General features: G+C 37.2%; 1 protein-coding gene across 2 annotated transcripts in view; it reads right to left on the bottom strand.

Annotated features, from left to right (window-relative positions):
* Window positions 1–296: 296 nt before the first annotated feature.
* Window positions 297–13475, bottom strand: part of NCEH1 (neutral cholesterol ester hydrolase 1) — an 18812-nt gene continuing 5633 nt past the window's right edge. For both annotated transcript variants that reach the window (XM_085322320.1, XM_085322321.1), the window contains exons 2-5: window positions 10579–10807; window positions 8563–8632; window positions 5851–6022; window positions 297–4488 (exon numbers count right to left, since the gene is read on the bottom strand). In XM_085322320.1, coding sequence (XP_085178446.1) covers window positions 3871–4488; window positions 5851–6022; window positions 8563–8632; window positions 10579–10807 — 1089 coding nt within the window. In that variant the 3' untranslated portion in view covers window positions 297–3870. The remainder of the gene's footprint in view (window positions 4489–5850; window positions 6023–8562; window positions 8633–10578; window positions 10808–13475) is intronic.

Genomic DNA, 13475 nt, shown 5'->3' with positions numbered 1-13475 from the left:
TTTTTTTTTTTTTAGGTCTTAAAACCCACAATGGCTTTCCTGCTTTAGGTAAGGATGTAATTTTTCAACTACATAGATGAAGGCTAGGCATTTCAAGATATGAATGATKTTTTTATGCACCATGAAACATCTTTAAAATGGTCTGAGATGCCGCAGATGCTGAACACCCATCCCCAAAGAGGCTCCAAGCTAGACAATCAAAAAATTCATTTATTTCAGCAAATATTGGCCAAATCACTGGGGAACTACTAATGTAGTTYCCAGATCTGTGAAAGCAGGATTCAAATGACTATTGGTTCTTTTATGTGAACTTTTATTTGCTTTAAAGGCCATCAAGAACAAGATATTTTTGCTAYGGATGGATGAAGTCTAATCGTAGGAGGAAAGAAAGCAAGCTATTGTCAAAAGGTAGTTCTCATACTTACTGATTTAACCAAAAATAAACAGATGAATTATTGAGCATCTTCTAGAAAACATCTTTTTAAGGTAAATATGCACATGGGAAACATTCTCTGTCACAGGTATTTGAGCTGATCCTACAGTGTGTTAAGTGCCCTAAACTCCTTTTGGAAATCACTAAGGAATGAAGGTGCTAGGTGTGCCCAAGTAAACACTTCAGAAGTTTAATGGAGGGGATTTTAAAGTGAGACTTTGAATGAGGATCATTTATAAAAAGGAAAGGAAGAACAAACTGAGGGACTGTAACATGCATTAATCCTAATCTTTTCCTAGCAGATAGCGGATTTGTGTAACAAAGCCTGTCAGGCCAAATTGAGCTCTCAGTTGGGTCAGCGCTCTGTTTCTGGGAGCTTACAGCAGTTCAGCTGGAAAAATAATGATAAACTTTGAACTTCGGTCACTGGGACTGCATGCACAGAAGAGAACAAGGAAAAGTAGGAGTAACCAAGAGAATATGACTAAGGCTTACTTCAAGGTTTACACTGAATTTTAAACAAGTGTCTTTTGCTGCTATATAGAACAAGGTCTTTTTATAGCTGTAATTCAGACCTCCTTTCTTATATTATAGACTGTCACACATCTTTCCAGCTATCGTTTACTTAAATCATATAGCTGCATGATAAAAGTAGTCCAGACATTTTGATAAACAAGTTTGTACTGTAACATCTCATCCAAGTTCTGCTGCCATCTTCGGTGTCACTTCAAACCAGTGATGACAGCATATACATTCAACCCAGTTTATATACTTACTACSACTTCTTGTGCCAAGACTTTAATGTGCTTCAGTGCATGAAGGAAATTTACAGCCAATGCTGGGAATATATATCCCACCTCTCCATTTCATTTCATTAAAAAAAAAAAAAACACATAGCAATAATTATATTATAGTTTCATAGCAGATATTTATAACTTAGCCATAAACAAATCCTGATCTAAAGCTTTGCAGGCAGCCCTCAAGAAAACTTTATTATTATAGCATTGATAGTAATATTAACCACTTGGGTTTCTCTTCCTCAGTACTACAATTACTACTATCTTGTAATGACTGCAGGTGCATATAAATTACATTTTTTGGGGGGGGGGGGTCGTTTTATTCTTTATGTGGGTGAACCAGCAAGAAGTCTACTGTTACAAGTCAGTGTAAAAGTACTTTTTGACCCTAGAAGTCATGGTTTAAAGCCAGGTAAATGGAACTGTTCCCATGCAATATGAGCTTTGGAGCAGCCCATATTTTAAGACGCCTTTTGAAAGGACATAACTTTGGTTGGTGTAAATTTTATCTACTGAAGGTGCATTTATAGGGGAAGGGAAGAAAGAAGGTTTAAATCCAGAGAAGAGTTTAAATTCTTCCATAGTGTAGGTTGATTGAATATCTTGGCCAAATCTTGTTCTGATTTAAATTGTCTTTCAGCTGATCTAATCCCRTTGAGCCTTTGAAATGATTTAAATGGAAGAAGAATCAGGGCCACTGGTGAAAAAGCTGTCGCTTGTGACCTTCATGTGAACCCATGCTTAGGGATTAGTTTCAGCCTGCACAAGCAAGTCTACATTGAGGCCTTGTCTCATTAATACCCTTTCTTAATGCATACAACCATATTAACATCCTGGTATTTCTAKGAAGCAATGATTCACCAAAGCTATTTTCTTATTTATCTACCAGTGAGAGTGGACTTCTCTRTATGTATTTTAAATTACAGCAGCCAGTTTGATCTACCAGTGCATTTTTAAAGGATTTTTCAGAACCCTGCCGCAGGAATGCTCCAACAAAGTTGCCTTCATCATGATATCACAACAGCCCCAAAGCCCTACCTTAGTGTCCTTTCAGATGAGCTAGGCCAGAAATTAATTAACATCCTAACAGAATAAGYGGCCTAACAGCACCATCTGTTACGGGGCAAGCTGTTCTGAGCTAGATATTAAAGAATGATGAAAAGTCAGCGGCTAAGGGATCTGTTCAGTGCCTGCCAGTTACTGTAGTATCAGTGTGCTTCATTAATGTCTGTGCATTTATCTTCACAACTCCTTTGTGAGGTAGGAAATGACTACTCCCTCTCTTGCAGAAGAAGAAAGTGAGGCACAAGGAGATTACACTGTTTTCCTGGGGTCCTACAGGAAGTCTGTGGTAAAGCTGAGGGTGAGTTTAATCTCCTAGTTTAATCATGGGACTGCCATTCTTTCYGCTTTGCCCAGAAACACGGGGCTTTTGACACAACCTTCATTTTTGCATGCAGTAAACATCATGGACAATATATCCTGTCATAAGCAGTTTCACTTCCCTGTCCTGTCTGTCTGAATTTTAGAGACTGGCTCAAACTGCAAAGATTTGCTGCATAATAGTCAGATCATCTTACTGAGCACTTAGGAGACATGGTGCAGCTGTAAAGTTCAGATCTAAATTTTCATTTTAGGTTAAAGCCCACTTCTATTTGCTTGCTTCCTTCCAGGAAGCATGAAATAGAATGAACTAAACACTACGAACACGGAAGAAAGCCAATGAACAAAAACTTCCAATATTAATTACAAATGTTAGTGCAAACCACACAGCAGATTATTTTTAGTATGCTCAGTATTTTCTGTAAGGAGGTCATAAAGCTGATGCTTTAAACAAAGTCACATTCTTTAGCCAAATAAGTGGTCAACTTTGAAGCTCACTTAAGCAGCTTTGGTTTTGCTGCTACACATAATACTTTTCATACTAAACATTTATATGTATGCTATTATAGGTTTTGGAAAATATATTTAGTCCTGTGCTTATTTAAAATATAAATAACCAAAAGGTAAGAAAGACCAAATTCCAAAGCTGAATCACATGTTTGGCCAAAAGACTTGTCTAGCATCATAACTGCCTAGAAGTGAGAAMTATTTTTTTTATTTAAAATTCTCTTTGTCTATGTGCCTAAAGCTCAACACCTAAATTCATGCTTAACATCCAAATGCATGACTCTGCTGACAAAGGTGAGAGTGCTCACACTTTCTTTGACATCAAGTGCTCAGCACTGTTGAAAATTAATTCTATTTTTTTTTAACATATCCAAATTTAGATGTAAGCGTTTGGCTTTATATCACCTCATTTGAAAATCGTGGCCGTTGTGCCTCATATKAAGGGATCAAAGCTTTAAAGACTCAGCCAGTTAAGAATGATCTCCTTGCTCTACRTTTGTTCATGTTTGGCAATAGCTTGTGTCATCTGAAAGGAAAAAAACAACAGAAGTTTGAAAAAGTATTTCACAAAATACTTTGCTGGGCAAGGCCAATAACCCAGTGAATGTTGTAGTTAGTGGCTTATAACCCCCAGCAAATGCAGCTGAGCAGATGAAGTCAGAATTTGGAAAAGTGCACTTTTTTGTTTGTTCTTTTGCAACCATGGACACTACAGCTGTACACCCTGGGTCTTCTAGAGGGACTCTTTCATCAGAGGTTTTCATCTAGCCATTTTATATAGCTGTTCCTTGTCTGAATTCCTGCAGAGAAATCAGTAGGCCAAATCGTGAATATCATACAGCCATGAAAGCAGTCATCAAAGTGGTCAAGCGTGACTTCCACGCCGGCGTTCTCTAGTCGTTTTGCGTACATCACACCATCATCTCTCAGGACGTCATTCTCACAAGTCAGGATGTAAGTCTTTGGTTGTAGCTGCAAAGTTTCATTTTCTGCAAGCAGTGGGACTGCTCGTACATCAAGCAGTGCTGGTATCTTCTGGATGATTTCAGCCTTGCCTGTAGTTTGTATTACAGGCTTGTAGTTCTTTTTGAATGATGAAGGCAGTAGAGATGTCCAGTTCAGATGTCCTCTGAAAGACAGAGCTTGGCTTACATCGAGAGCAGTGTGATTGTTGATCACCAGTGAGTGAGCCAGGTCATAGTTACCATTGAAATAGTCTATCCAGTAGTTTATCATGACATAACGAGGAAGAACGGGCATATTCATATTCTGCTGGTACGAAGGTGTATTAAAGTCAAATGCTTGAAGGACTGGATAAATTAAGGCCTGCAGTTTTGGTCTGATGGTCACATGCTCATCTTTGCTAAGCTGCAGGAAGAATATAGATCAGAATTGAGATTATAAAGAAAACTGACATTATAGTATCAACCTGGATCTTTACACATGCAATCATTTGACAAATTTTAGGCCAAGTTCTGCTCTGATGTAACTCCACTGGCAGATGTTGCTCTTTTGGCTGAAATACGAGCAACCTGACCTTTATCTTCTGCTGTAGTGATGGCCATTTTGGACATAGCCAGTATCCTGTCTCCAACAGAAATCAGTGGCAGATGCTTATGGAAGAGTATAAGAACAGAAAAAGCATACAGTGGTATTTCTCTAACCCACTTCCCCAGCTTAACAATTTGCAACTGAGGGACTTCTTGTGTCTGTTTTTGACTTGCACTTGCCAATTACACATTTGACGCACCCTAATTCTTTTAGTGGAAGAGTCAGTGAACACTTGTTTCTCTTCACCTTCTGTACAAGATTCTTAGATCTTTCATACCCAGTTTTGCTCTCTTTCAGACCGAAGATTCTTAGCTTATAGGATTGATTCAGGGAAAGATWAAATATCCTTTATTTAAAAAGTATTATGCATCAGACAAAGAAATTATGAATSCTGTTTCCAAAACATGGTTCTATCATGTTTATCCGTCCTCAAGATTGAAACTTTTAGTGTAATTGTCCCTTATTAATTTTTTCACCCTAATTCAATATTGCAAGGTTGTCATGATAATTAGTTGTCTGCACATGACATCAGCTTTCTTATTGCCAATGGTTAATGATGATATGAAAAAGCTAATAATAGTATTTCACTGAACCATGAAAATATTATTACCTGCCCCAGGCTGCCTTTCAAATCTTTACTAGATTAAATTGAGATTACATTTAAACTAGAGATACATGAAAGAACTTTCCTTAAAATTACAAAATGCTATAGGAAAGCARTTTAACAGAAGAGTTGGTTTTGTTTATTACGTTTTTTTTTGTCCTTCATTTGTATTTGGAAGAAATAAGAACATACTTTCAAAGACAAGCATCTGTAAAATAGGAAAATAAATTGATAAAATATGCAATTATGTATTATGAATCTAGTTACTTATTCAGGCAAATACAGAATTCACCAGCAAACAGGTTAAAAAAAAAGTCATTTAGCTACTCACTTAAAATTTGGCCCATAACAACTCATACTTGCAGTAAGACTTGCAATCAAAGCTGCTTGATTCACATACAGACTCATCTTTCTTCTGTAAAATATCTAGATGCTGGCTTTCAATAGCAAGCATTACAGTTTTGTCTCAAGTTAGCACATCACCTGGTGATGATGCAGCACAAACAACTTGTCAACCTATACGCATCGCTGAATTAGGGACTGTTGCAGCGTACATATCAGACACTGTATGTTACCTGCTGACACACAGCAGCAGCCAAATTTCCTCCTGCGCTATCACCGGAAATTGCAACACGACTTGGGTCAACTGAATATTCAGCTAAGACATCAGGATGCAAAAAATGCTTGGTAGCACGAAGAGCATCATGGAACTGTTCAGGGAAGCACACCTCTGGTACCAGCCTGTATCTACAAAGGAAGAAAAGAGGTGAGAAACAATCATTACAATAAATATACCTCTCTATCAGGGTTAATATACTATCAAATATATTAATGACTAATAGCTATTTCATTAGGATAAATGCTATGGGACAAATAGGAGATGTGTAATACCAGTGTAAGACTTAAACTTATAATSAACATTCTAATTCTGAAATATTAATACTAACCAACTAGATACGAATAACACAGTATAAAATTGTGCAGCACTTTTCTAGGATTTCCCAGTAGAGGATTTCATGTTACAAAAACCAAATGAATATTTAAAATACCTTTGGCAAAGGAGTCATTGCARTCAGCTTGTTTTCCATCCCAAATCCCCATCTTAACCAGCATATATGAGAATAACTCATATATGCCCAACAGCTTCAACTGAGGCAGCATATACCTAAGCAGTTCTGTTTCCCAAATTTTATGTACGCTCAGTAGAGGCTGAACGATTGTATGCCTATATACCATAAAAAGGAACAATAGCCAGTAATTGAAGTAATATTGATTTGCCCTAATGCAACACATTCAATAACTCCACTCCTTTATCAAGGAGACAAGCAGAAATATACCCAGTTCATAGGCGGAGAGACTGGACTGCAGATAGATAGATCCAACTGTCTGCCCAAGAACAGCCAGTAGCCAAGAACCACATCTCCTAAGTCCCATTCACTAGACTTTTTCAGTTTCTGAATAACAGTGCAGGAAAAGTGAGTTTGTATTCACTGAATCATATGTAACATAAGAATTGTTATTGGGCATAATGATGCCAAGCACRCTTTTCTTTTTGTGGGCTTTTATATTCTTAATGGACTTTACATATTTTCTGCTTGTGGGCTGATAACCAATGTTTTGACAAAATATTTTTTATTGTCAACTTGACAGAAGAAAAATCTTTACACAGGTTAGTGTTTCTTAGTTCAAATGAAGAAAGTTTTTGTCAAAATATTTTGTTTCCCATTATTCCTGAAGCAAAACAAAATCCAGCTTTCTGGTATAAATATTTAACTTTAGAAATCTAAGCTAACAGGATTCCAAATGCAAAATAAATTTCAAACTTAAGTTAAATAACAAGTATTTTAAACTAAACCTGTGCTGCTTTCAGAAAGCCATCTATGTATAGCATCAACTCGAAGGGAATATGAGACAGGCCTTTGGGAGCTCCTTGTGAAAGTGCATAACAGATTGTGTATAGATCATGAAAGTGAGATGTACAATTAAACCAATGAGAAATCAAATTAGACTTTACTAATTGAGTACAAAAGCCTTGATTGAGAGTTATAATGGCAAAGGAGAAGAGACAAGCAATAACAACTCAGAAAAATTGGCAGAATTATACTGCCATAAACAAGAAAAGGAGTAATAAGGAACTTTTCAATGTAGCGATCACTGTTCGTCTGGAATGGCCAACATCTGCTTTTTACTTTTTATTGTTTCTCCTCATAAACAACAAAGAAGTAAAAAAAAAAAACAAAACTATCCCTTAAAGTATATTAGAATGAGTTTTGAAGTAGAAACATCAACTCCATATAATTAAGTTTTAATTTGATCACAGAAGCTGGTATGTAATCAACTGCAAGTGGGAAACTTGAGTAGTTGTATCAAGTGATTGCTTTTGTGAATTAAAATATTAAAGTTGACAGTAAAGATGAAAAAAGTATCAATCAATTTGAAGTGATCCAGGTAATGTAGTTAGCTAGCTAAGAAGGTTTTTCTTTTTACCTTAGAATTGTTTAGCAAGTCAAAAAAGCAGTCCTGTTTCTCTGCCGTCTGGCACCTCTTGTCCTCTGCTTTTGAGTAGAGTACATGGGTTAAATTAGATTACACAGGTTAAATTCGCTGGAACAGTGTGTGATTGAGAGAACAGCAGGAAACTGCTAGACTCCACTGTATATACTKGTTAATGAGCAGTGGTAAAATTACTTGCTAATTTTTATGTTGCAGACCCTTTCTCAATATGACTTAGAAATTCTGGTTTATAGACAGACTTGAGGTATTTTATATTTAATATACCTTGCAGTAGTGGGAGTGGCCATTGAAGAGGGTAAAAGTCCCTCTTGCTGCATGGAGGGATTAAGACAGATGTTGTTCAGCCTTCTTTCAGGTATATGTGATRTCCAAGTGCATATATGTTTAAGTTGATAAGCATTTACAGAATTGTAACTTAAGTCACTTGAGTGATCTCAGGTTTTAGTTGCATTCCTAATATGTAGCTACATTTGAAAGATGCACTAAGATTTGCATTTTAGTATTGATCCAGCTGATTAAAGTGCTACTCTCCTTTTCCACATTTCTGCCTTCTAATACAGCCTCTACAATAATTAGAAATCCAAATTAGCTTTTGATGCCATTCTAATTTTTTGTCATTTTAAAAGGATAAAAATATCATATTGGTAAAGAAAATTATTTTGCAAGTTAAAACCTTATATAAAAGTGAGTAATGAGGGAAAAAGGCAAATAGCTAAAAGAACTAAATTACAGCTAAATACCTTAAAATTACTTAGTAACATTAAATTACTCACTCAACTGAGACAACTACAGCATTGAGAGACTCGGCCATAATCCTGCAGAGATTGTTATAGAGGCTTGTTCCTGGAATGAAATGACATAGTGTTAATGACATATGAGTCCATTTATGTCAGTATATCACAAAGTTACAGGGAAGCAATCTCAGAAAATATAAATACATCATACAAATATAACCAAAGTAAATGAGGCCAGCTTGCAATGAAGTTCCAGATACATATTCTAGTAGAAGGGATGTAAATCATGCCTTGAGAAGTCCCAAAGTCCTACAATCTCAATACTTTCTTTCTCATCTGTATCTCAGTGACTTGGGCCATGTCATTTCAACCATCTATTACAATTCTCTCATTTGGGTAAAACTTAACCTACCCAGGACCCTGGGGGCATTAGTATCCAGATACTGTTATTGTATGAGTCACTGCATGTTGTTCATTTTATTACAGCATGTACACTGGACTCAAAATTGCTTTGATTCAAATGAGTTGCCCTATTTAAAGGGCAATTAATCATMGTTATCCTATTTATCAGGGGACTGGTTTTCTCTAAGTTTATTCCTTTCCAGTTACTTAATCGTTGTTTCCTGGTGCTATCAAATAGAGTACAGCATAAAGCATTTTCTGAAGTATCTACAGTCTTAGAATTTATTATTTAGCTGTAACATAGTAACATTTATGCCATCAACTTTTACATCTTGGAACTGAAGACAGCATCTGACATAGTTGAGTTAGTCATCCAAAGAAAACACAATAATATAAACTCTTTGCAGAGCTACAGTCTTATGCAGATTATTACAGAACAAATGAAATTTGTAAATACATGAAGGGCAGAATTCTAGCAAACATCCCTTAGGGAGGTCCAAGAAAACCCATCTCAAACCCCAATCTTAATTCCTCTGGAAGAAGAGGTCAACAAGCAATACTTGATTGCTATTTAGCAGCTACAGGACAAAGAGATTTCCAAAGGGATTTCCAAAGGCACCTGAAGGACAGATTTTAAAGGATATTTAGGAACCTTAATCTCGCTTAAATCATAGTCTAAGAGCCATGCATATACATGCATAGTTCAACTCCAATCAATAGGGATTTTGTTCTTAAAATATTTCAGAATGTTCTTTCTGTATAGATGAGAAACAGATACATCTGTCCTGTACTGGCTTCATAAYGTGTCAGGAGCAATGTGGAAGGAAAATGGGTATGTCTCCTCTTTGATTGTGATCTTGAGACACCCATGAGAATCGCATACCCTTTCTCTTCGAGACTTTTCTCATTCTATACAATGGGGAAGGATCAATGGCTATCTTATTGCCTATAGCTATAAAATACTTTCTCTGATTATGTTTGTGGTTTCTAGGTGAATTTTATCATAAGTAGTACTCATTTCCAAGGTAATTTCTGCAAGTGACTGGAGTGGTTTCTGAAGGGAGCAGGCCAGACAGAGTGATTGATACCCAGCTCTACGAGCTTCCTTCATCATGCTGCTGATCTATTCTGTAATCAGCAGCAGGCATTCCCAAATAACTGTTATTTAGGAGCTGAACATTAGCAGTGCTGTTACATGCAATTGTGAACAATTTCAGCACATTCTTCTGGGAACTATTATGTGAAAATGGGGCAAAACCCTACCCCGTCACTGGTTTCTGATCAACAAGGATTGATATTTGCACACTACCATAGCACTTACTGTAGACAACAGGGACTGGCCCATACAGCACGTTCATCCAGGAGTCTCAGCAATTGAAACAATAAGCTATTTTGCCCTCTCAGGATATAACGAAAATACGCTTTTGGTCCTTTTACAGCTCACATCCTGATGAGATATGCATTTCTACCATGTGCTGTGATTTTTTTTCCTCCTCCCTCCTTGCATTTGATCTACCAGAGTGGAGACAGTTGCTACTGAATTCAGATACATCTTAGCAAAATTGTCATCCCTAGCAGAGAAAGCAGCTTTTGGGTTCTCCTGCTRTGAAGAAAACAGACCTGAATTCTATTTAATTACTGACAGACACATACTTGCACTTGCCAAGGCCCAGCCCCCTCCGTGGATATAAACAACACTGCGCTTTAGCGTTTCATCTTGCTTTGCAGGAGGTTCAAACACTCTGACTTCCACACCATCAAAAACAGCATCCGTTATGTTAATATGTTCAGAAGACACGGACTTCAGCTTGTCAAAAGTACCAATCAAATAATTCAGAACTATCAAGTGATGGCTGAGTCTCATATAGTGAATCAGGTGGCACTGAGAGGAGAAAAAAAAAGGGAGATTTGTGTTATTTCAGAGCGTATCGTACAATACTGCATTGATGTTTAATGCAATAGTTTTCAAAAGGCAGTGCCTGTAGAAAAATGAATATGGATTCTTAGAATATTCACCAGAAAATGAATACGATTATCAAAGACCTCTAAAGCATTTAAAATTGTATTAAAACAAAACCCTGCCCATAAAAGATTCTCTGTTGTCATACCAAATCAAATCACAAGCATTATGTGGATCAAGACAACGCTGAAGGAGAATTCAGATCTTCCCTCTTGAAAGACACCCCTGGAAGGAGAGGATTCTAACCAGGAGCTTCTACTSTTGGACTACGGAAACTTCTCGGAACACTTCCAGTAGAGGGCAGTGATACACAGTCATTTTTCCCCGATCACACAAAAACAAATGGCATCATTCCTTGTGCTCACTTACTCAGTGCCTGCCTCAGTTTACTTTTATCTRAATTGATTAGAGTAACACTTTCCTCAAGGGAGCAATGACTGTGAGGTACTAATAACATTTAAAAAGCTCTAAAATTCTAGTGGTGGGGAAGGTATCATAAGTGCAAAGCATTTCTCTTATTCTACCCCAAAGTATAATTCTTTCCACTTCCAGATTACGCAAGTTCTCAGTAACTGCCAAGAAATAGGAAAACAGGAATGGCTTCAAAGGAATATAGTCCTTGCTTATTAGCTTGCCCTGCATTTTCCCGCCRAATCAGAAAGGATCTAAGGCGATATCCAAAAACCACAGTAAGTTAGTGATTTTTTTCCAACCTTTTAGAGATGTTGTCCCATACCCTAAATGGTTTAGAAGGCATTGCAATCCTTTGGCAGATCTTTTGCTGGGACTAGTGTTGAGAATGGCCATTAAAAAAGAAGTAGGGGTCTTTCTCCCATTTGCAACGTTAACCTCTGTCCTGCTGAGGAAAGCTRGAATTGGGCAATCAGCTAAGCCTTTTGTGAAACTTTCTGGGTCAAGGCAATGGAGTTGGAATGTAAAATAAATTATTACCACAATTGCAAACCTGCTAGTATGAATTAAAGATGTCAGAGGGAGAGAGAGGGCATCTGGGTACTGATCTAACTGCACCCACATTACAAAGAACAGAGAGTGGACATGGTCTGACCTGTGCAAGGCCTGAGCAGAAGCCATGTGCTGCTGAAGAGCACAAGGTATAGGCTCCTTAGTGACATATATTATATATATTCACATTTTGGATATAAGAATGTTACAGTCTTTCTGGTTTATATTACCTTTTCTTAAGGATGGCTATTTCTTGATTTCACTTTCTTTGCCATACTTCTGCACTATCATTCTCTGTAGTCACTTTCTGATGCTAAATTTCAGCCTCTCTCTTAGGAAAGTTTTCTAACAGAGGCACAGCACCCCCATAAATAAAACCCTCCAGAGGGAAATTCTGAAGTGCTCCCTTCAAAAAAGAAAGAGCGACTTTCTGAATTCTGCAATGTCCATGCCAAAAATGTTTCCTTAGCTCTGCAGCCCCAGTTGCTTGTATGTAATACTTTAATCTGTAATACTTTGAATGCAAAAAAAAAAAAAAAAAAAAAAAATCAGTTAGGTGCTATATAAAAAAAGGCTTACATAGCCCCATTTGCACTGCAGTTTTATGTAGAAACAGACACACTTTGGCACTTTCTTAAAAATTTTATGACTGCCAAGTACAATGGACCTGCATGCGAGCAGGGAGTGGAATGCACTTCCAGAACAAGGTGAATTTACACAAGTGACTTTCCTTTCCTGCTTAGTTTGTGGTAATGTCACCTTGTTGAGATAGTTTAGTGGGAATCCAACCTTTTAAAGTGTTTTCTACTTTACAAATTAAATACCATTTCTTCATACTGCAAGGTCTTTCCCTATAAGAAAAATACAGAAAGTATCCAGCCACCACCAAGAACTGATGAATTCACAAGAGTTTGTATCTTTGTGTTTCAGATCATGCTTTTCTCCCTTTGTTCCTTCCCACAGGAAAATGCAGTTCAAGCTTGAAAAGTGGAGGTTCTCAAACATTTCATATTAGCAGAAAAGCAAAGACGTGTAGATAAAAAGAAATGCCCCAACTTTTAAAATCTGAAGAGCAATATGTCTATTAATAGTTTGGCACTGAATTGATTGGATTGCCACCACYTGACCCAGCTAAAGATCTGGTCCTCTGCGTGTCCTTGGGAGGTTCTCGGGGAAGATAACCATTTAGATTCAATTGCAGAAATAGTGCCAGGAAAAACAGTGGGTTTGTGAGATTTTTCAGCCTGACTCTGTGCTGCAACAGCCATTATATTTTAGTTTTCTCCCACTACAGTTCACATTCTTTGTGGAGAGGATTACCACACGTTCCCTGCAATCAGACATGTTTTACTTTCAAGGCTAGTTACTGTTGTTTACCAAGATGTTTTTTTTTCTCTGTTTGTTTAAACAGCAGARCAGTGTGGCCATCTGCAAGTTTATCACGTGCTTTTCCTCTCTATAATGGGGTACCCTTTCCAAGGATGGAAAAGGTGGTTCGAGACCACCCTTTCCAGGAATCACAAAACACCTAGGAAGAGATGTCTTTACACCAGGGCACAAAAGAAATAGAACTAGTATTTGCTAGATCCAGGCTTTTTTTTTTTTTTTTTTTTTTTTTTTTTTTTTT

Source organism: Rhea americana, unplaced genomic scaffold (genome assembly GCF_003343005.1).
Source record: "Rhea americana isolate MKP2758 unplaced genomic scaffold, rheAme1 scaffold_76, whole genome shotgun sequence".
In the NCBI taxonomy this organism is placed as follows: domain Eukaryota; kingdom Metazoa; phylum Chordata; class Aves; order Rheiformes; family Rheidae; genus Rhea; species Rhea americana.
The sequence above is the reverse complement of the archived record's forward strand: the minus strand, read 5'-3'. Positions and strand labels throughout refer to the sequence as shown.